Source organism: Equus przewalskii, chromosome 2 (genome assembly GCF_037783145.1).
Source record: "Equus przewalskii isolate Varuska chromosome 2, EquPr2, whole genome shotgun sequence".
Classification (NCBI taxonomy): domain Eukaryota; kingdom Metazoa; phylum Chordata; class Mammalia; order Perissodactyla; family Equidae; genus Equus; species Equus przewalskii.
The window spans coordinates 27654701-27678770 of NC_091832.1; the positions used below are offsets into that span (position 1 = coordinate 27654701).

A 24070-nucleotide genomic window follows, 5' to 3' on the forward strand; every position below is an offset into this window, starting at 1 on the left:
CAAATATTTTCTCCCAGTTGGTGGGTTGTCTTTTCATTTTATTGATGGTTTCTTTTGCCATGTAGAAGCATATAAAGATGTATTTTTAAATGGAACATTTCTCTTGTAGAAAAGATATTGAACTGCCATTAGTTTCATTGAATCTCAGATGTCATCCATTGTAGAAACACACTATTATTTTCTCTAGAAAGAAAAAAGATGCTGCCAATTAATTGGAAGACGCCTTTGATTTTAGGGTTTTAAAAATGTGCAAAGCGGTAGTCTTGGAATTGATGAAATAACATAGTCCTTTGTTGGCCCCTCATTGACCAGAATTCCTGTGTGATCTTCCAGGCACAGGCAGGACCCTGTGACCAGCTGCCTCATTCCAGCCCAGAGCGATGGAGTCAAATAATAGCTCTCGTGTGGACTCTGAGTTTCGGTACACTCTCTTCCCGATTGTTTACAGCATCATCTTTGTGCTGGGGGTTATTGCCAACAGCTACGTGCTGTGGGTTTTTGGCCACTTGTACTCTTCCAAGCAACTCAATGAGATAAAGATCTTCATGGTGAACCTCACCGTGGCCGACCTGCTCTTCTTGCTCACCCTGCCACTGTGGGTCGTCTACTACTACAACCAGGGCAACTGGATTTTCCCCAAGTTCCTGTGCAACCTGACCGGCTGCTGCTTCTTCATCAACACCTACTGCTCTGTGGCCTTCCTGGGCGTCATCACTTACAACCGCTTCCAGGCAGTGGCAAAGCCCATCAAGACCGCTCAGGCCTCCACCCGCAAGCGTGGCATCTCTTTGTCCCTGGTCATCTGGCTGGCCATTGTGGCTGCTGCATCATACTTCTTATTCATGGATTCCACCAACATAGTGCCCAACAAGGCTGGCTCAGGCAACATCACTCGCTGCTTTGAGCATTATGAGAAAGGCAGTGTGCCAGTCCTCATCATCCACATCTTCCTGGTGTTCAGCTTCTTCCTTGTCTTCCTTATCATCCTCGTCTGCAACTTGGTCATCATCCGCAAGCTACTCATGCAGCCAGAGCATCTGCAGCGCAGTGCAGAAGTCAAGCGCCGGGCACTGTGGATGGTCTGCACGGTCTTGGCTGTGTTCATCATCTGCTTTGTGCCCCACCACATGGTGCAGCTGCCCTGGACCCTGGCTGAGCTGGGCTTCCAGAACAACAAATTCCACCAGGCTATTAACGATGCACATCAGGTCACCCTCTGCCTCCTTAGCACCAACTGTGTCTTAGACCCCATCATCTACTGTTTCCTCACCAAGAGTTTCCGCAAGCACCTCACCCAGAAATTATATAGCTTGCGCAGCAGCCGGAAATGCCCCCTGGCCACCACGGAGACGGGCATTGAAGGGGTCATGCCACTCAACCAGATCCCTGTCAATTCCCTCAAAAATTAGTTCCTGATTATTGGGGCCAGGCCCAGAGGCTTCTCCTCTATGGACATCACAGACCAACCTGGGAGAAGAAGGGGTATCTGCTGTGGTCTGGTCACCTCCTCCCTGGGCACTGGTGCCCATTAGATATGGAGGCTAGCTGCCCAAGGTGGGGATGATGGCAGAACCAGATTATGGGAAAATCCGGAATTTGAATGAGCCCCTCCAGCTACCTTTAGGCATAGGCCATAGCAATCTTGGCTGGTGACCTTATCCTGAGCCTGAGTCTGATAGCTCTGGGAGGAACATCAGGGCCAGGGGCAGACCTTGGGGGCAGACTCTGAGCCACTCAGTTCACCCTAGCAGGGCAGTACCTCAAGTGAGTGTGGCCTAAAGTTTTGGGCAACCACTCCTTTTATCACTATAAAGTTAGAGAAGGGGGGTTTTGGAAACCCTCTAGCTGAGTGACATTATCTTTGGGGCAGACTTTTTTTTAAAGTATGCTTTTTGGTGAGGAAGATTGGCTCTGAGCTAACATCTGTCACCAAGCTTCCTCTCTTTTTTTTCTCCCCAAACTCCCAGCACATAGTTGTATATCCTAGTTGTAGGTCATTCTAGTTCTTCTATGTGGGATGTCATCACAGCATGGCTTAATGAGCGGTGCTAGGTCCATGCCCAGGATCCGAACCAGTGAACCCTGGGCCACCAAAGCAGAGCCCGTGAACTTAACCACTTGGCCACGGGCTGGCCCCTGGGGCAGACTTTTGAGCTAGAACAGTGCCACCGTCTCCACCCACAGGCACAAGGTCTTTGTGACTCTTCTTAGGGGAAGTGGCTTGGTGGAACCATCTTCTGACTCACCCAACAACCTGTCCTGAATGGTGACCAGAGAAGATAAAACATGCAGAAACCGAAAGCTAGAATGGGGAGCTTGTCTCCTGAAGCAGATGTGTCTCTCTGCACAGCCCTCGCCTCAAGTCTGGGTCAGTTCTGGGCCAGCGGGAGAGACACAACCTCCACATCCATCTGTCTGTCTCAACAACAGACCCTGATGAATTACCTTCTATGTGGCAGCCACGCACTGTGGAGTCAAGGTCCCTCAAAGCGAAACTCAGGTCATCCAGTGCACCACGAGGCCCAGAGGCTTCCACGGGAGTGGGCACTTAGGCTGGGAAGTGCCTGGGTGTGGGTGAGGCCTCCAGAGTGGAAGGAGCCTGTCAGATCTCCTCTCCTGCCTCGCTTTCTGGGGGGCCCTCCTAATTTAGCTTCCAGGAGGTGGGAGGAGTGGTTATGGTTCCAAGGGCCAGCTGGCACTTTGAATTCTGGGGGCAGAAGAGAGGTGTCAGCTTCTCTTGAGGATCTCTAGATGCCTGCTTGTGAATGTCAGAAAATATATTCAAATGAGCCTCCTCTCACACTCTGAGCTGAGTGCCTGCAGTATGCACCTGGCAGCCTCAGACCCTGTGCTTGGAGGAGCTTTCCCTGGTGTCCAGAGCCCCGCGGTTCTCCTGAGAAATTTTCCTACCTTCCAGCTAGTGTCCCCATAAAGCTAGGATCCTTATTTCCTATCTGCTGGGCAAGCACTGGATTGCTGAATCTGATAAATGCCTCCCAGGGCCAGTAACCTGCCTGGGTCTGGAATGATAGCTGTGGGCTGGACTTAGCTGATGGTGACCAGGTGGATAGTGCAGCATCCTAGAGCTTTGGTGTCACACAGACCCAGGTTCGAGTCTTCACTTTGCCACCTCTTGCCTGCCGAGGGGCTGTGAGCTGAATTTCCTACCTCATAGGGTTGTAATGAGCAGTGGATGCTGAAGCAGATACCTCTTGGTCAAGGTGACTGCTCATCCCAGATTCTCCCTTTTTCTGAGAATTTGTTCCCCTCAGTCCTCATATAGGAGCTGAATGGATGAGAGGCGAGCATCTGGCTGTACTTGGGCCAGTCTGGTTCTCTCTCTCAGGAATAAGCAGCGAGACTCAGGGATGCTGTTTCCAGCTCTGCAAGTCACTTACCTGAAGATATACAAACTCTGGAGCTGTGAGCGTGTGTCTACATGTGTGTCTCTATGTACCCAAGCCTTGGGGGTGGTGGCGGCAGGGGGTGGCCACCTGCATGAGTGTATTAGAGAAAATGGCTCGACTCAGAGAGAAGATGGAGATGTGCAGAGCAAATCAGAGACCAGAGGGAGACCCCAGGAGCCTGGAGAGGCCAGGGGGAGGCGCTTCCCGGAGCCTGCCGGCGCTCCTCCTCTGGGCCAAACCCTTCTCGAGCCTCAAAGTCCGCCCTCCTTCCTTTGAGTCCTGTGAGATGCCCTTGTTAGGATGCATTCTCTTGTTTTGCTTGAGCTGATTTGAAGTATTATCTATTACTTGCAACCAAAAGAGCTCTGAATAAGATAAAATCTTGTTGCTAAAGCACAGTGTCTCTCGAATTTCGGTCATCCCTGTACCCTCCTCACAATTTTTGCATATCTATGTACCATCTGTATGTTTACTTAATAAATATTGTTCTTTAAATCTTTAAATCCTTTTCAAAACTTGTCTCCCTAAAAGGATGCTTTACAACTAAATCGTAAATGAAAACTAATACTACTTGTCACACATAGAAGGTAAATACAAACTTAAAGCCTGTAACTATTAAAATAAAAATGCCTTTGATGTCCTGTCTAGAGTCACCTCATACGCCCCAGTGACTTACACAGCACACTTCAGGAAACACCGCTGTGCTGTGTATAAAGTGCACAGGGTCTGCATTCAGTAAGTGCTCAATAAAGAGTGAGTCTGACAGTCCTGAGATGGTAACTCGTGATTGCCCATTTGCTTCTCCCAGAATGTTGCCCCTACACACAGGCCAGGGTCTCCCGCCCCACCAAGGCCCCTGGGGGTGGGAGGCGTATCTTAGTTTGTAGTCCGTGCTACAGTCCTGCTCATCTCCTCACCACTCTGAATACAGCCACATTTACTCCCATTGTGACCTTCTCAGATGTCTTCTCTTCTTTTTGACCTAGCCCAGAACACCTCCTACAGGCAGCCTTCCTGAATTTCTCTCGGCAGGGTAAATGGCTTCCTTCTAGCAGCATTCTAGCTGGGAGGGTCCAACTTTTTTATACCCTAATTACCGTGGTTATCAAAGTTTATCCATTTCAATGTCTGTCTTCCCCATCCTGGGGCAGGAACTGTGTCTTAATCCTGAACATATCTAGGCCTGGAATTGAGATCTGTTTGTCTTCAAAGCTTACTGCTCTCCTCTGAGTGTAGCATAAACAGACGTGTTGACATATCCATGCACTTATTTTGAAAGGGTTTAAGGAGACTCTTTAGGGACAAATAAGAAGGAATTTAATACATACTCTTCCAAAGTTCTATGTTCATATTTTAAAGAAGATGTCAGGGATTTTCAGAGGATCAGAGCATTTTGGAGATGGGAAGACCCACTCTCCTCATCTTACTAAGGGAACCATGGGACTCGGAGGGGCTAAGTGACTGCAGAAATCACCCAGCGTGGGACTGCAGCCAGGACAGAACTGCCTGCTCATTTGTTTCTCTCGCTTCTTGCAATGGTGCCAGCGATTATAGGAAAAGCTGAGTTGTAATTCTTTTGATGAAACATCACCAGTCAGGATTTCTAAGCTACCTCATACATCAGGAAGCTCTCACCCTTCATTTGCCTCTGCTCTTTGCCTTCACCCCAGGGAACCACAGTGATCTCAGTTGGAGAATGTTGGAGCGGGCAAGGCCTGGCCCTCACCTCATCGAGATGAGTCATGGCCACAGGAGTGGTAAGTGTAGGTCACAGATGACTAGAACTGGGCATGTTTATGCCTGTTTTTACTCATCTATGTTAAATCTGTGCTTAAGACCTAAGGCTGTAAATAGGTATGATAAAACCTCCCTGTAAAACACCTGATTTCTGTGCAGACTTGTATTCCTATAATACAAACAGTGTTTCCCCTGACATCCTGCCAGCAAGCCGTACTCCCACCTACCATCTATCCATCCATCCGGGTATCCAACAAACAACTATGGAGTACCTATTTTGGTCCAATAGCTATGTGGAGCACAATTTTTACCTGTTGTCTCACTGAAACCTCACATCCTCCCCAAAAGGTAGGTGATTCCATCCCCACTGAAATGAATAAAGTAATAAGGACTGGAGCTGACTGAATAAGACAGTGGCTGCCTCCCAGGTACTCGGTACAGGGGTAAAGGGGCCTACTTTTTGTTAAGCCCCAGACAGCTGCTTGCCACTTTCATAAATCTTATCTCCTTGAGTCCTCACAACCACTGTACAGAATTGATATTTTCAGCCACTTTCATAAATCTTATCTCCTTGAGTCCTCACAACCACTGTACAGAATTGATATTTTCATGCCTACTTTACAGATGGGAAAATTGAGGCTCAGAGGGGTTCAGTGATTTGTAAAACAGCTAGTAAGTGGCAGAATAGTATTCAAACCCGGATCTGCCTTAGAAAATATGGGTCCCTTCCCTTTTCTCCTCCCCCTGTGTGACTGTGCCTTCACCCAAGCTGCTCTAGGCACTGTCCCAGCTTTGGTGTGCGCTGGGGTAGGGATCCCTCAAGGGGAATAGTAGCTGGCAAGGGCCCCTGCCTTGCTGTTTCAAGAGTCTTCTTTGAGGGCTCTCCTGTTCCCCATGTAGGCTGAAGCCCCAGCAGCAATGACTTCTTTCCAGGATGAGGCTCCTGTGGTCAGTTAGGGAGGGCACTCCTGAAGGTGGATGGTGCACATGAATGCAGTGTTTCAAAGAACTTCTGAAGCCAGAGTGCCATTGTCACTGAAGCTAACAGTGTATTAACTGGTCACCTGGATCCTGGCCTCTCTGTAAGAGGAGGGAAAGAGATGAATATCTGACACTTGCTGACCACTTACCGTGTGCCAGGCACCGTGAGGACTACTTCACAGTATTACCTGTGGATAGAGGTGACTCTGCCCTCTTCCTGAATTGCATTTTCCCCCAGATGACCATATGGCTCACTCCCCCACCTCCTTCAAGGCTTTGCTCAGATGTACCCTTCTCAGTGAAGCTTGCCTCGACCGCATCATTTAAAACAGAAGCTTAGGGAGTGAAGTGATTTCTCAAGGCCACACAGTGAATGGCTGGATCTGTCTGGCTCCAAAGCCCGTGCACTTTCCATTCTGCCGCACTGACTTCCTCTGTAGACATCCTTCATGACACAGGATGTGAAGGTCCTTATCCCCCATCTTCCACACAAGAAAAACTAGTATCAAGGAGATGGCATGTCTTATCCAAGGTCACACAGTAATAACTTGGTAGACCTGGGGTGCATACATCCTTTTTCTTAACCTCCATTTCTCAAGACGCTTCTCTTGTACATTTTTCTGTCTGAATGCATGTTGTTTTCTCTCATCGGCATTCTCCAGTCTCATCTCCCGCAACAGTTCTGGTGCATTCCATAAATATATTTGACTTTGCATGTATCCTTGGAAAATGTAATGTTATTTTCTGTGCATATTCATTTTAAATTTACGTGAAGACATGATTTCCATAAACTGGTCTACGGACCTCATTCTGTGTCTCTCTTTTTCCCCCATTCAGCATTATTTTTACAGTTTAACCATGGTGAACTGTGTATATCTGGTTCATTGATGCAAGCATCTGCCTGGTCCTCTATCGTGTGCATCTACATTTTACTGACCTAGTCCCCCAGCAATGGACCAGTTCCAACTGACCAATTCCCCTGCCAATTTAGGTTGCCTTCAATCCCCTTTTCTATAAACAATGCTGTGAGGAGGTCCTTCCGGATGTTCCCCTATGGGCCAAGGTAAGAATTTCTCTGGGACGTATACCCAGGAGTGATGTTCCTAGGTCACAGGCTACACTCTTACTGAATTGGATGAAGACCTGCCCTATCCCTTCTGGAATGGCTGCAGCAGTCTACGCTCCTACCCACAGTTACATGCAAGTTTTTATTTCCCCAAACCTCCATCCACACGGCATTGTCCAACTTTCAAATTGCTGGCAGGTGTGAAGTAAAATCTTGTGTTTAGTTTGATCTTCTCTCAGATTACTAAAGGGTTTGTAATCACGTACTTGTGAGTCATTTGAGTTTGAATTCAGATAATTCTGACGCCGAAGCCTGCACAGTGTCGTGTAGTGATCAATAAAATGGCCTCTGGGGCCGCCTTGTGAAGACTCAATTTCTAGCTCCACCTAATCTGTGATTTGACCTCTCTGGGTCTCTGCTTCTTCATCCGTAAAATGGGAATAATTTCATTGTCGACGTAATAGGATAGTTTTGACAATTTAAAATTGCTTAGAACAGGACCTGGCATGGAATAAGTACTTAGTGAGTGTTGTGTCCTGATTTGATAGATTGTGTTGCTCCCCGTGCTGCCTCTTCTTTCAAGAAGTTCATACTGTGTAACCCTGTACTTTCCTTGGGATTGTGACACTATGCAATAAGAGAGGAACAGAGTGTGTCTGGATTTCTTTTTATTTAACTTCCTAGGTCATTCTAAAATATGTTTGGAGGGTGTTTTAAGCAGAATTGCCACATACATGAGTAGGGGATTTTGAACCTTTGAAAGGAAATGATGAGTCAGTTCCTTAAAAGAAAGGATGGGGCATGAAAGACACTATCAACGGAGTTAAAAGGCAACTCACTGAATGGGAGAAATTATTTGCAAATCATATGTCTGATAAGGGGCTGATATGTAGAATATACAAAGAACTCCTACAACTTAACAATAAAAAACCAACAACTCAGTGAAAAACACGGGCAAAGGACTTGAATAGACATTTCTCCAAAGAAGATATACAAGTGACCAACAAGCACGTGAAAAGATGCTCAACATCACTAATCATAAGGAAACTGTAAATCAAAACCATAATGAGATGCAACCAGAAAATAACAAGAGTTGGAAAAGGCTGCGGAGAAATGGAACTCTTGCGCATCGCTGGTGGGAATGCAAAATGGTGTAGCTGCCGTGTGCAAGACAGTATGCAGTTCCTCAGAAACTTAAACACAGAATAGCCGTACGACCCAGTAATCCCACTGCTGGGTAAACACCCAAAAGAATCGAAAGCAGGGACTTGAACACCAAAGTTCATAGCAGCAATATCCGCAATAGCCAAAGGCAGAAGCAACTCAAGTCTGTCAAGGGATAAATGGATAAATAAAATGCAATATATACATACAACGTAATATTATTCGGTCTTAAAAAGGATGGAAATTCTGACACACGCTACAACATGGATGAACCTCGAAGACTTAGTGCCAAGTGAAATAAGCCAGACACAAAAGAACAAGTATTGCATTATTCCACTTACATGAGGTGCCTAGAGTAGTCAAATTCACAGAGACGTAAAGTAGAATGGTGTTGCCACGGGCTAGAGGAGAGGGGAATGGGAAGTTATTTTTTATTTTTATTTTTTTGGAGAAGATTAGCCCTGAGCTAACATCTGCCACCAATCCTCCTCTTTTTGGTGAGGAAGACTGGCCCTGAGCTGACATCCGTGCCCATTTTCCTCTACTTTGTATGTGGGACGCCTGCCACAGCATGGCTTGCCAAGTGGTGCCATGTCCGCACCCGGGATCCAAACCGGCATCCCTGGGCGGCCCAAGCGGAACGTGCGTACCTAACCACTGCGCCACTGGGCCGGCCCTGGGAGTGGGGAGTTATTGTTTAGTGGGTATGAAGTTTCAGTTTGGAAAGGGGAAAAGTTTCTAGAGATAGATGGTGGTGATGGTTGTACAACAATCTGAATATACTCAATGCTACTGAACTGTAAACTTAAAAATGGTCAAAGTGGGGCTGGCCCGGTGGCACAGCAGTTGCGTTCGCATGTTCCGATTTGGTGGCCCGGGGTTCACTGCTTCAGATCCCGGGTGCGGACATGGCACTGCTTGGCAAGCCATGGTGTGGCAGGCGTCCCACTTATAAAGCAGAGGAAGATGGGCACGGATGTGAGCTCAGGGCCAGTCTTCCTCAGCAAAAAGAGGAGGATTGGCAGCAGTTAGCTCAGGGCTAATCTTCCTCAAAAAAAAAAAAAAAGGTCAAAATGGTAATTTTATGTTATCACAGTAAAAAAAGTTTATTTTAAAAGGCGGGATGGGTTAGGAAAAGTGAGGTGAGGAGGGAGAAATTCCAGCTCCCAAAGGAGCCCCTCTCACAGTGGGTCCATCATATTCAACATGGTGTTGTCTGCCATTGATTCAACAAACTCCGCTTGAGTTACAGTGTGTGCAAGAACTTAGTCCATAAAACTCTATACACATGGGATATTGTTGGTATGTGTGGCTGTCTGAGGCAGCACAGCGTAGTGAAAAGAGAATGGGTGTCCTTCTTTCATTCCACCAATGTTTAATGATTGCCCATCGTAGGTAGCACTCTGCCACGTGCTGTAAGGACAAGTCAAGAAAGATGAAGTCTCTGCTCTCACACTCTAGCAAGTGGCAGACGTGCTAAGAATGCAATAGAGTGTTACGTTTGCTATTCCATGGTCTACTTCTGAGAGTCCATTGTGAGCATCTCCTCCCGTCTTTGGCTTTGAAGTGACCTTGAAAATGGAAGCTATTTGCCAGGATGGTAGAATGGAGTGATACAAGGAGCCTGGGCCCGTGACATTGGTGGAGTAGCATTCCTGCCCTCTACTGCCTATCTCTGGACCACTTTTATGTGAGGGAAAAACAAAATTCTCTCTTGTTTAAGGCTCTGTTATTTCGGATTTTCTGTTCTCTGCAGCTAAATCTAACGAACCTTGATGGATATTGCTGGATGGAGCTGTGGGAGACATCAGCGGACAGCAGCTACCTCTTATGGAGCACTTGTGATGGGCTCACGCGGTTAACGCATGTACATGGTTTCAGTCTTCTGACTTGACTTAGCAGCATTTGACTCTGTTGACCATCCCCTTCTTCTTAAAACTGGCCCCCGGCTTCTGTGACCTCACATTATCCTGGTGTTTGTGGGATCTCTTTTGATCATCAGGTGACAGAAATCTTGACATATACTGGCTTAAACAACAACAAAAGGGTATGTTGTCTCAAGTAACTCAACAGTAATCCAGGGGTAGATGTCTGGATCCAGTTGAATAGAGGGGTTCAAACAACAGTATTAAGACAGGAGTAACATTCAAAATATTTAACAACTGATGTTACACTGTCACTGACTCATTAGAACAGATGTCCGAGGGGGTGACCTGGAAGTCCCCTACTGGTCCTGGCATTAACTCTTTAGTTACTGGATGATGGGGAAGTCCAGGGAGTCCAGAAAAAGGGTGGCTGGGAGGCAGTGGGGGAATGACTCCTATTCCCAGGCAGTTTAGGCAGTATTTACTTACCAACAGAAATATTTCAACAACAATCAGCCATTCCGGTGTGTACCAGCTGAATAACAGTCCTGTGTTAGGATCTGGTCACTCTATTTTTCCATCTCTCAGTTGTGCTCTTCCATGTTGACTCTATCCTCACTCTCTCCCATGGTTGCAAGATGGCTGCCAGGGGCTCCCGGGGCTACATGCTTCCTCGTTCATATCTAGCAGAGGAGTGAGGCTCTTTTCCCCAGTAGCCCTAGCATAAGTCCTGAGATTTGCTCTGATTGGGCTGGCTGAGATCATATGCCCAATCCTGATTGATCAATGTGGCTGGGGGGTAGAGCGGGGAGCCTGGCTTAGGCTAGATCACATACCCCACCCCTGAGCCCCAGGTTAGAGTTAGCCCCATTGGAGTATATAGGCTTAGGGTGGGGTTGGTTTCCCCAGAGCCAAATTGGGGTACCGTTCTCAAAAGAAGAGGGGGTATGCATTAGTTTCCTATTGCTGCTACAACAAATTACCACAAACATAGTGATTTAAAATAACCCAATTTATTCTCTTATAGTTCTGGAGGTCAGAAGTCTGAAATGGGTTTTATGGAGCTAAAATCAAGATGTTGACAGAAATGTGTTCCTTCTGGCTGTTCCAGGAGAGAATCCATTCCCTTGCTTCTCCCAGCTTCTAGAAGCTGCCCACATTCTTTGGCTCATGGTCACATCATTCCAACTTCCAATTCTGTTGTTACATCTCTTTCTCTAACTCTGACTCCCATTCCTCCCTCTTATAAGAACCCTTATGATTATCTTGGGCCTGCTTGAATAATCCAGAATAATCTCCTCATTTCAAGATCCTTGACTTAATCATATCCGCAAAGTTCCTTTTACTATATAAGGTAATATATTCAGGGATTGGAGTTCAGGAATTAGAACATGGACATCTTTGGGAGGGTGGCTATTATTCCACTCACCACAGAGTGGATGCTGAACGATAACGGCAACAAATGTCTGTTATCTCCGCTTTGCCTCCTACCCCTCTGGCTACCCTTGTATCTTTGGCAGACTCATCCTCCTTTACCTGACTTTAAATATTGGGTTTCTCAAGTTTCAGCTCTCTCCCCAGGCAAGTTCATTGAATCTAAAGCATAATTACGCTCACACATCCACATCTCCAGCTCAGACCTCTCTGAGTCTAGACCAATTTATCTAAATGTCTACATGACATCTCCACTCGGCTATTTCAATGGTCCTCCAAATTAAAAATGTCTAAAGCCTTCTCTCCAAACCCAGCCCTAACTCAGTAAATAGCACCACCATCCCTCCAGTTATGGGAGCCAGAAAGCTAGACAATCATCTGTAGTGTCTATTCTCTCCCTGCCTTCAATCCAATCCTTGACTGAGTCTTTTCAATTTTACCTCCTTGATCAAAAATCTGCCTACTTCTCTCAATATACTAATCCTCCACTCTAAGCCACCACTTTTGTCTAAACTGTTAACTTTTCTTGCCTGGACTTCTGCATTGGCCATCTACACTGGTCTCCTGGGTCCATTCTGACCCACCTCCTGCCTGTTCTCCATACCATTGTCAGGGTTATTTTTCCAAAATGCAAATCTGACTCTGTAACTCACCCAATCAGAACACTTCACTGACTTTTCAATGCTCTTAGTGATGTGGGATCGGTGAGCCGAGGAGTCGAAAGAAAGATTTCTTGGACTCTCAAGATCTGGCAGTAGTGCTCTTTTATTTAGAGAATAGTGTGGAATAGCGTGGGGACAGGACCCACGGGCAGTCAGGCTGCTGTGTGGGGACAGGGCCCACGGGCAGGAGGAGCTGCTGCTGCTGCCCCCGCTTCTGCTGCAAACATGCGTGGAGCCTAAGGCTAAATTTAAGGCATAGGTATGTGAGCCATCTCTTTACAAGACAAAGGAAAGAACATGTAAAAAAGTTAAAATGGTATCAGTGCATGTGGGGTCTGGCCATTGGGTGGTCCCACAACTTTTAGATAAGAATCAAATCGGATTAAGTAAAGGCCAGAAGCCACCACCCGAAATCAGTTACATGAGGTTGCCAGACAGTAACCAACTTAAGTCCTTGTCTTCCCCATTAAGAGTTTCCAGAGATAAGGCCATCCTGCCTTCCTCCTGGTGCAGAGAGGGAGGCATCTTTACAGATGGAGGTTTCCCTTACAAATGTAAAAGTTTCCCAACAAAGGGCAAGCAAACTCCAGTCCTCGGAACCTGCTTCTCATCTGCAGTTTTAAAATTAACCAGCCTGGGGCCGGCTCCGTGGACGAGTGGTTAAGTTTGCACGCTCCGCTGCGGCGGCCCAGGGTTCGGATCCTGGGTGTGGACATGGCACCGTTCGTCAGTCCACATTGAGATGGCGTCCCACATCCCACAACTAAAAGGACCTGCAACTAAGATATACAATTGTGCACAGGGGGGATTTGGGGAGATAAAGCAGAAAAAAAAAAAAAAAAAGATTGGCAACAGTTGCTGGCCCAGGTGCCAATCTTTAAAAAAAAATTAACCAGCCTGAAGTCCACATCATTAGGAGAGAGATGGAAACCCTTCCTGTGGTATCTAACGCTTTACAGAGTCTGCCCCCGGCCTATTTGTCTAGACTTGCCTTCTGTCAGGTTTCTGTTGGTCTTCTACCTTTTTTCTTTTCCTCAAGCTTGCCATGTTCTCTCTCATCATTTAACCACTGCATATTCTGTGGAGTCTGCCAGATTACCTCTAACTCATCCCTCATATTCCCCCATGGACCCTTCTTCAACCTCCTGGAGGAGATCAAATTCTCCCTTTATAAACTGACAGGGTTCAAGGCAGGCCACTCTAAAATGTGTCACTTTGACTTACGGATTATTTTGATCTGAAGACAATCAACGCCCATCAGACTCAAGAAGAGCTTTTTACATCCCCCTTAATTGCCTAAGAGAATTTAGATAGGGATCCTGTACCAGGAAGACAGCTATTACCAAAGATAACATTTTTACATTGGAAAGCCTTCCCTGCATGGCATGGGAAACATTTGTTTACCACGCATTTGCTTTTCCCATCTTTCTGTGAATTGTCTTCCTCCCTTTCAAGGCCCCAGACCCTGACTCGCTCTTCCTGAGCTCAGGATGGCATATAAACCTCAATAATGTGACTGTCCAGGAGCCTCTCATGTCTTTGTGGGGCTCCTGTACCTACAAAATTAATTTTTTTCCTCCCGTTAATCTGACTAATGTCAATTTAGTTGTTAGGCCAGCCAAAGAAACTAGAAGGGAAAGAGAGAGAAGTTTTCCTCCCCTACAGGACTCTCTTTGTATTCCATTATAAACATTATAGACTGTGCACTTCAGCTAGGTAGTGCTAACATAATTCTTTTTTTTTTTTTTTTTTGAGGAGGATTAGCCCTGAGCTAACTGCTACCTATCCTCCTCTTTTTTCGCTGAGGAAGACTGGCCCTGAGCTAACATCCATGCCCATCTTCCTCTACTTTATATGTGGGACACCTACCACAGCATGGCTTTTGCCAAGTGGTGCCATGTCTCCACCCGGGATCGGAACCGGCAAACGCCGGGCCACAGAAGTGGAACATGCGCACTTGACCACTGTGCCGCCCGGCCGGCCCCAACACAATTCTAATGTTCTGTTTACTTGGGTACTCATTTGATTAACACCTGTTCTCCCCAACACAGCCACGACCAGTCTGTAAGCTCCAGGGGAGCAAGGGCTTTGTCTGTGTCTGTTCACCAGTAAGTCTCCAGCACCTTGCTCTATGAGCACTGGATGTCTCTTAAAAATAAGGATGCACATGCTCATTTTTGGATCAGGACACTGAGGCTTGTTCCAAAGTCACATAACCAGAATGGGGGTAAACCCCAAATCGGACTCCAAAACCTGCCCTTTCTTCTTTTCACTCTGCCATCCCCTGAGATGGGGGAAGGCTTGGGATTATGCTATTTCTGGGCATGCAGCTCTAGAAAACTCACCTGCTTCCTGCAGCCTTTGGAAACGGATCTGAAAGGGCTGATGGTTTGCCTGACCACTCAGGGGTGGAGGGAAGTTCTCCTTTTTCTTTTCTTCCATCTGCATCTTTCTCTTTCCTCCCTCTCTCTCTCCCTCCTTCCTTTTCTCTCCCTCCTTTCTTCTCTTCCTACTCTCCAAAACAAGCACAGAGTTCCTGCTCATTGCCAGACTCTATTCTGGTAGATGGTGAAAAAGAGATGAATCAAACATGGTCCTTGCCCTCAAAGAGCTCAAAATCTAGCCTATTAGAGGTCTAGGTCAAGTAAATAAATTCCAATCCTGCATGGTTTCCTCCTCTGTAAAACGGATATCATCCTTACCACGCCAGTCAGAGTTTTTGGATGCAAGCAACTGAAACCGAGTCTGGAATGGAATTTACCGGAAGGACATTGGGTGAATTCCAGGATTGAAAGGAAAGCAGGAGAACCAGCCTCAGAAAACAGAGGGATTGGCAGCTAATGGATCCAAGACCACACTGTAGGAACAAGCTGGTCAGGACAACGTCACTGGCACGGTCCCCACTGTGACTACTCCAGTTGTCTGTCTGTCTTTGAGATTGCCTCTCAATATTCAAAGACCCAGATGGGGGCATCCTGTGAACCAAGCAGGGAGCAGTCACCTGGCCAGACTCCAGCTGCCCAGATGGAGGGAGAAGAGAGAACTGCTTTCTTTCAGGGTGGAATGGGAGCTGGCACTCAGAGCCCCTGACGCTGTTGTCCTCATCTCCTTGTGGTTCTTGGGTGGCACCAGGGCCAAAGAACCTCTTGAGAAGTCATCTATCGGTCAAGTCCCTGGACAGCGATCAGCTGCTAAGTCACAGGGCTGGGACTTGAATTTGGCTCTAACTGGTGGAGGAGCAGTTAGGGCTCTCGGCTGCAAGTAACAGACACCACTTCTGCCAATTTTCAGCAAAAAAGGATTTATTGGAAGGATGTAGGTGGGGCTCAAAGGATTTATAGGTAGCTAGAGAAGCAGGTCTGGGGACATACAGAAACCAAAGGAGAGAGGGAGGGCCTAGGATCAGGTTGCAGACATAATCACACCTGAGTACTGCCGCCACCACAATAAATGACCTCCAACAAGATCTCCTATCTTGGCTGCACTGTCTCAAAATCCAGATTCTTTGGGAGAAGGTGTTGGATGGGGTTAGTTTCCACTGTAGTCCTCTCTTTCAGGGTGTGAAGAAGGATATTGCTTCTTCACCGGAATGGGTCATTTAGAGTTACTTGTCAAGGGGGGTCCATCAATGATCTATCACTGAATGGTGTGTGGCAAATGATTGCATGCTCTAGAAGCACGTAACAATAAGCTCGTACATCTGGTGGTTAGCTAGGCAGCTCTGCTGGTCTCGGTTGACTTGTTCGCATGGCTGGAGGTTGGCTGGCTAGTGGCTAATCTAGTCTGACTTTGGCTGGGAAGGCTGGGGCCTCTGGCTTGGCTCTTCCAGTTGGCTAGTTCTTACATGTTCTCACAGGTAATGGCAGAGGCACAAGAGTGGGAAAACTCTATCAGACAAGTGCTTTCTCAGCCCCAGCTTGCATCACATTTGCTAATGTCCTATTGGCCAAAGCAAGTCACACCACTAAGGCCAGTATCAGAGTGAGAGAGCACTGCAAAATTTTGTGGCAAAGGGTATAGATATAGGAAAAGATGAAGAATTGGTGCCATTTCTGCAATTCACAGGGGGAAGATGTATACTGCTAAAAGGAGCCAACGTCTGTGACAGACATCAAAGTCCAAGTTCTTTCCATGTTTCATACCACCTGGGGCCCTAGCCAAAGGAGCTTTTCTCCAGGATGGACCTCTGCCCTCACTCAATGGTATCACTAAAATGTCAGGTCCGTGAGAGCAGAGATTTTTGTCTGTTTTGTTCACCGTGTAACCCCATTCTCAAGAACAGTACCTGATACATAACAGGTGCTTAACAAATGGTGGTTGAAGACAATTACCTCGTGAACTTACCTTATGCATCTCACCAGAGTTTTTCACTTTTGTGGGAGAGGCTGCATGCTATGGAGGAAAAGACTTAGATTTGGAGACAAACCAACATGGATTAGCATCTGGGCTTCGTCATTTACTACCCGGTGAACTTGGGCAAATTGTCCAGTCTTCCTGAGCCTCAGTTTCCTGTAGTAGAAATTGTGGGGACCTGAAAATGGCCACCCCAAGATATGTCTCTTTGGCATGATGATTATTTGAGGCTGGTTCCTTTGCAGACAGGAAAGCAACTGAAAAGTAGAACTTGCTTGCCCTTTGTTAGGACACATTTACATTTGTAAGGTAAATCTCTATCTGTAAAGGTGCCTCCCTCTCTGTACCAGGAAGAAGAAAGGAGATGACCTTCTCTCTAGAAACTCTTAATCAATGCCAAAGGCAAGGACTTAAATCTGCATTTTATTGTGCTTCTCTGGTAACCTCCTGTAACTGACTTCCCTCCCCCCCCCCCCCAACATTGGCATTTCTTTAAGGATTAAGCATCTTTCCTTAGGCTAGGAACTGATTGCTGCGCTCACCTGTGCTCACCTGTGACCACCCAGCTCAAGACAATAGACTTGCCTCCTGCTACGCCCTCTGAGAAAGCAGACCACTACCTGCTGTGTCCATCAAGTTCTGTGCTGACAGGGCAATCTTGTGACTATTGTGGGAGGGACATTTCAATCATATGTGAAATATCCTGTTTGGGGGTATGTAACCACTCTGTGCACCCCACTTCTTTGGTGCCCTTTCTTCCTTCGGGAAGAAAGACCCCGGGCCATGGTCCTCATAAAGCTTTGTTTAATTTTCTCTTGCTATTCTGTCTCATGTGAATTTAATTCGTTCTCCAGCCAGATGAACCCACATTGGATAGAGGAAAAGTTTTCCTTCCCTGCAAAATCTTTTGGGGTGACTTCCCAGTGCAACCTCCTCATTTCCATCTTCACATGTTTAATTGATGAGGCTTCTCGTATTACATGACCCTGTCCCCCTCTTCTAACCCTATCCCGACTGATTGGACCGGGAGTATGCATCTGACCCCAAATGGGCCAATCAGAGTCTGTTCTTCGGGAATTTGGAATTCCACTCTTTGTCTGATTGGCCTCTTAAATTGAGGAGATAGGAACTCAGGAACTGGCCATGGCCATTTTCCACCAAAGAGAGCAGGTCTGCAGCAGGAGAGAAGAATATTATTCCAGATTATTTCTTAGGCCCAGCTTCCTCTCAAACAGCTAGGTAGGTAGCTAGGTAACCACAGGTGTAGTGGTTAATGGCATAGTCTCTGGTTCCAGACTACCTTGGTTCAGATTCTACCTTATCACTTACTAGCTGTGTGACTTGCCTGAGTCATTTAACTTCTCTGTGCCCTGGCCCTCATCTGTAAAATGCGAATGACATTAATACCTACTTCATGGGGTTGCTATAATGATTAAATAAAAGTGCAAAGAACAATATCTAATACGTGGTAGGTACTAAGTAAGCATTACGTGTTATTATTATCCATGTCTATGGATTCCAGGCACACATTTTGATCCTTAAAATTAATATCCTCCCCTCCTTAGGAAAAGCTCACTTCAGTGGATTGTTGATTCCAATGCAAAGAACTGAACTACTATCTTTCCTTGCTTGAGAAATGGGGAAAGTTAAGACTCTTGAGTATTTAGAATGGTAGTGAGGATTAAATGAGATAAGCAAAACCCCTAGCACACTGTAGGTACCCAATATTTGTGCGCTTCCCATCCTTCCTACCCCACCTTTCTCAGACTCCAACCATTTTCACTCATCTTGGCCAGGCTGGGGCCAAGTGTGTAGGACGGTATTTCTGGTGAGGATGGTCCTGCCCACAGCTTAGTTTGGCTCCTTTGCAAGGTGAGTCAGATCTGTTCTGACAAGGTTCTTAGAACCACACATCTCGATACCTCCTTCTGCACTCGGAGGAATGAATCATTGGTCCTGATGATGAGGATCGAGGCTGCCCCAGGGAGAGAAGTCCAAGGTACATACTGCCCTACATACTGATCTATATCATGTTCCAGGAAGCATAGGACGTCCTGACTTAATCTGATCTGATTTCTTATCTAAAGTTATAGGACCACCCAATAACTAGACCCCACCTACACTGCTACCATTTTAACAATTTTTTTCATGGTCTTTCCTTTGTCTTGTAAAGCAATAACTCATGTATCTATGCCTTATACATTTAGCTCTAACCCTCAACACATTGCAGCTCTTACTTCCCATGTGTCCTGTCCCCATGCTACTCCATGCTATTCTCTGAATAAAAGAGCACTGCTGCCAGACCTTGAGAGTCCAAGAAATCTTTCTTTCGACTCCTCGACTCACCGAGCCCGCATCAGTGAGGTGCCTTCCTCCAGGAAGACTTCATCTCCGGATGTATTCTAGATTTTCTCATTGCTGGAGAAGTGACTCAGGGCACAGCAGCCCTTGGGGGTGGGGGCAGGGAGCTGAACCTGGTTTTCCTCATTTGTCCCCTGCTGGCACAATCCCTTTACTTGGGAGCTACATAGGAAGGGAGAAGGGTGTGCCACTGCCTTAAGAGGACAGAAGCAAGAGGCTTGGAGATGTGAACAAAACTTCTTGATTTGTGTGATAATATTCCAGGGTGGACAGCAAGTCCCTGACAGGGAGCTTTTCTCCCTCTGGGCTGGCTTTCTCAACAGTCCTGGCTCCTCCCTTTGGGGCCCCTCCTCTAAGCCAGCCCAGCCCAGCCCCTGGGCCAAACCAGCAAGGGCAAGAGGTATGGGTAAGTAGAGTGGGAGGTTCTAGAACCAGCTGTGTTTCCTGGATCCATTTGCATCTGGGGGGTGCGGTGGGCATGTGGGAGAGTGATCCTGTTGACGAAAATAATCCATAACCAATCTATAAATGAAAATTTGGGTGAGTTTATTCTGAACTGAAATCTGAGGACCATGGCCCGGGGTCTTTCTTCCCAAGGGAAGAAAGGGCACCAAAGAAGTGAGGTGTACAGAGTGGTTACATACCCCCAAACAGGGTGTTTCACATATGATTGAAATGTCCCTCCCACAATAGTCACAAGATTGCCCTGTCAGCACAGCACTTGATGGACACAGCAGGTAGTGGTCTGCTTTCTCAGAGGGCGTAGCAGGAGGCAAGTCTATTGTCTTGAGCTGGGTGGTCACAGGTGAGCACAGGTGAGCGCAGCAATCAGTTCCTAGCCTAAGGAAAGATGCTTAATCCTTAAAGAAATGGCAACGATGGGAGGGGGAGGGAAGTTGCACCTTTATCTCAAGGGTCTTTGCTCTTGCCGTAGGGAATATCTAAAGCAGATATACAATGCATGCTCAACGCCCGGTCAGGCCCTTTTGGAAAGACAAGGTCAGGTCGAATTAGGTTTACACCAAATGGCTTCCTCATATACTCCAATATATCCTATTACTTGCCATTTTTATTTGTCAATCCCTAGAGATGAGTCAGCTGTCATCATTGTCCCTGACCCCTCCCCTTCTCTCCTGTGGAGAAAACAGTTGTGGACACTGAAAAGGCCATAAAGTGTTGGAGAATACTTCTGGAGACCCATAAATTCATGGTGTTGCAGCCTTCTCATTCTGGCATGTTGGCCTTGTCCTTGACTGGAATTCTGCCTCAGTTTCCCTATTTAGTTCTCTACTGGTGCATGAACATAGCTTCAGACTTTGCATATGTGGGGGACTGGAATTGGCCAGCCCAAGATACGTCTCTTTGGCATGAGGATTATTTTGGGCTGGTTACTTTAAAAAAAACTGCAGACAGGAGAGGAACTCTGAGAAGCAGAAGTTATCCTTTGTTAAGAGATATTTACATTTGTAAAGGAAATCTCTGTCTGTAAAGGTGTCTCCCTCTCTGTACAAGGAAGAAGACGGGATGACCTTATCTCTAGACACTCTTAACGCGGAAGGCAAGGACTTAAGTCTGCATAATAACCTTACTCTTGTTTGCTGTGCTTTTCTGGTAATCTCCTGTAACTGACTCCTCCCACCCCCAACATCCTCCTTTGTCTTTAGCTGAGGGTGGTATTTAAGGGGAGAGCTTACGCCATTTTGGTGAGTTGCTCGGTTTGCCTGAGCCTCTCCCATGTATACGTTATAAAGCTTTATTTAATTTTCTCCTGTTATTCTGTCTCATGTGAATTTAACTCATTGTCTGGCCAGAGGGACCCAGAGTGGGTAGAGGAAATGTCTTCCTCCCTTAGGCATATTACCTTCCTTTTAGCTGCACAAGTCATGCATCTGCCAAGGCCACACCAAGTTCCCCACCCATCCTTGGATCTCAAACGTAGGACTGCCTGACTTCCTGCCCAGGATGTTCCACTTGAGCTGGGTCAGTGTATCCTAGACCCACCTGACAAGCATCCTCCTTGCCTCCACCAGCTCAGCATTCCCCACGCCTGAGTCGACTACAGTAATTATATTTTGAGTCTTTGTCCAAGAGACAGCCTGGGGAAGGAGCGTGGGCTCTAGAATCAGACAGTCAGGCTAGGATTCTGGAACCGTTATCACTTAATTGTTGTGTGGCCTTGAGCTAGTCACCTCCCCTCTCTGAGTCTCAGTTTCCACACCTGTCAAAAAGGCTAATGATCCTCTACTGCGGAGATGTGAGGATTTAATGCCATGACCTATCTATAGTAGCCAGCACACTGTAGAAGCTTGAGAAACGGCCGTCCACTGCCCCTTCACACACCACTGTACAAGGAAAAGGAGTTCTGTATCATCATTACTCCTCAACTATTTAAGCTGTCCCTTGCCCTTCAGCTTTTCATAAGCCTGTTATCGGATCAAGATATCAGCATGTGCTGGGGGCCAATCTGGGAACAGGAAGTTATGCTGGACCAGGCGGAGGCAACAAAACACAGTGGTGGAGCATGTGACCCTGGAGGCAGACTGCTTGGGTTCAAATCTTAGCCTTCACTCTGTTGAGCTAAGGGCAAACCACAGTATTTCCTGTAGCCTCAGTTTCCCCACTTGGTATATGAAGGGCAAAATAGCATACACCACCTAGAATTGTTTTGAAGATTAAATGAAACCATCTGTGTCAAGTGTATAATGTGGCACCTGCTGCAAAGTAAGCGCTCAAAACACCTTTGATCTATTTCCAAGTTTTTGCTTCTTTATTTTTTTCTTCTTTGTATAATTTAATTAGGGTAACATTCCAGGAGAGGAATTATTGCCTTCTAAAATATTTTGCCAAATTACATTTTAAAGGGTTGTGCCAGTTACAGTGTCATCAGCAAATTGTGTAAATACTGGTTTTGTCATATCTTTGCCAGCACAGACCATTATAATTATTTTCAGTTTTTACTAATATATAAGGTGCCTCATAGTTGACTCAGTTTTTGTCCCTTTAACAGCAAATGTGAACAGGATGGAGCACTAAGTAAAAGTTTGTCAGAACTGGAGAGGGATAATTTCTTTGGGGAGGAAACTTAGAAAGGAAAAAAACCACACACTTTGTAAATATCTTGAAAATTGAGGATGTTGTTCTTCTTGTCAAATACTGCTACTTCTCTTTTCTGAGACATCCTTTTCTGTGTATCTTGTTCAGTTCCCCTGGCTTCGACACTTGTAGATCTGGAATGTGGAAGTGCCCTTAATGATAACAATTTAACAACACAAGACACACTTTTGATGAAACTTCAGATCAATTTCTTTGTCCCTTTAAACATGCATTTTATCATGACAACTTTGCAATTCAGAGGAGAAATTTAAATTTCTCTAGAAAATTATTGAAGATGATTGAGACTCAGTTTCTCCATCTGTAAAATGGGAGGGAGAGGTTGGGATGAGGTAATCTCAAAGGGCCCTACATTTGAAAGTGAGCAGCTTCATTGGCCTGCAAAGACCTGAAAGGACTTGACTGGCAAAACATGTCTTGGGAGGAGGAGGAATTAAGCCAAGACTAAGCGGCATGGTGAGTCTCAATGTCCTGCTTGTTCACCCTAGGAACATAGGATGACAGGGGGTTAAGAATCCAAGATTCACTGTCTTAGATTCACTATCCTCCACCCCTAATCACATCCTTAGAGATATTGAGAGAGATTCCCACTCTTCAGGGTCTGGGCGTTCAAGCCAATTTTACTACTTTCTCTATCTCAGCTGCCCATTTCTCTTTTTGCTCCATTGAATTTGTCATTTCCACTACTTTGCGTTCTTCTTCTTTGGCATTTTTACCTGTTACTGTCTGTCGCCCTTGCTAGAATATAAACTCCATGAAGGCAGGGAATGCATCTGCCTCATTCATGTTGTATCTCCAGTTTCTGGAAGATGCTAGATGTTCAACAAATATTAATGGAGTGTAAGGTGACCCTATTGGGCTAGAGATGTGGGGGACATCCAGGCTACCATCTCTTGGGTTACATATCTTCATTTCCTTTATAAAAATGATCCTGTATCATATGTAATTAGTAGAGATAAGATTTGAAAACAAGCAAGCTGACTCCAGAGTCCATGTGCTTAACCATGATGCTTTGTGGCTGTGCAAAGCAAGACTGCATAGCCATTAAATCCATGTGGCAGAAGAATGTTTATTGACGTGGGAAAATACTCACAATACGTTGGTGAGCGAATACATCAGGCTTCAATATACGGCACTTACCTCACAGGCTTACTGGGAGGAGTAAATAAATTAATGTGTGGGCTGGCCCCGTGGCCATGTGGTTGTGTTCGTACGCTCCGCTGCAGGCGACCCTGTGTTTCGTTGGTTCGAATCCTGGGCGCGGACATGGCACTGCTCATCAAACCATGCTGAGGCAGCGTCCCACATGCCACAACTAGAAGGACCCACAACGAAGAATATATAATATGTACCAGGGGGCTTTGGGGAGAAAAAGGAAAAAAATAAAATCTTTAAAAAAAAATTAATTAATTAATTAATTGTGTGTGAAGCACATAGAACAGTGTTTAGCAAAAGGAAAGTTCTTGATACGTGTTGCCAAAGTAGTTGGTGAGCCATCTCTCATCTTCAGGATTTCTTAGGGAGAAGTCAGCCCCCGGGCCACAGTATGGAAAGGCACCCCATCATTTAAGAACTGCCTCCCTGGGCTTGAAATGATATATGCTACACCTCTCCACCTCTCCCCCTTCTCATCTTGGGGTGGTAAGATAGTGAGAATGACAGTACAGATAACAGCCCTCTCCGAAGATGTGTCTTCATCAAATCCTCTCTCCTTTCCACATTCTGACCACCTTTTAATCTCTTTGATTTGCCTGAGAGGTCCAAAAGTGGTAAAACTGGTTCTATACTTTTCCTTTGTAACTTCTACGTAGGCAATGGCTTCACATTCGCTTTGGGATATGATATCCGTGTACTGGCATCTCTGTAGAAACAGGTGGGGAAAGGCCCCATTTCAACATCCTATTATATGGCTGCTCTTATTGCCTTGGG

The 24070-nt window shown here is 46.1% G+C and overlaps 1 protein-coding gene across 7 annotated transcripts in view; it reads left to right on the plus strand.

Annotated features, from left to right (window-relative positions):
* The window catches only part of PTAFR (platelet activating factor receptor), a 52487-nt gene that overhangs the window by 23117 nt on the left and 5300 nt on the right, over window positions 1-24070 (plus strand). For 3 of the 7 annotated variants that reach the window (XM_008537751.2, XM_070610561.1, XM_070610562.1), the window contains one exon: window positions 334-3910. The exons of 2 other annotated variants lie outside the window; for them this stretch is intronic. In XM_008537751.2, coding sequence (XP_008535973.2) covers window positions 381-1409 — 1029 coding nt within the window. In that variant the 5' untranslated portion in view covers window positions 334-380 and the 3' untranslated portion in view covers window positions 1410-3910. Of the gene's footprint in view, window positions 1-333; window positions 3911-5067; window positions 5165-11437; window positions 11575-24070 lie in introns of those variants that run through there. 2 more of the 7 variants (XR_011537498.1, XR_011537499.1) reach the window with 2 other exon arrangements.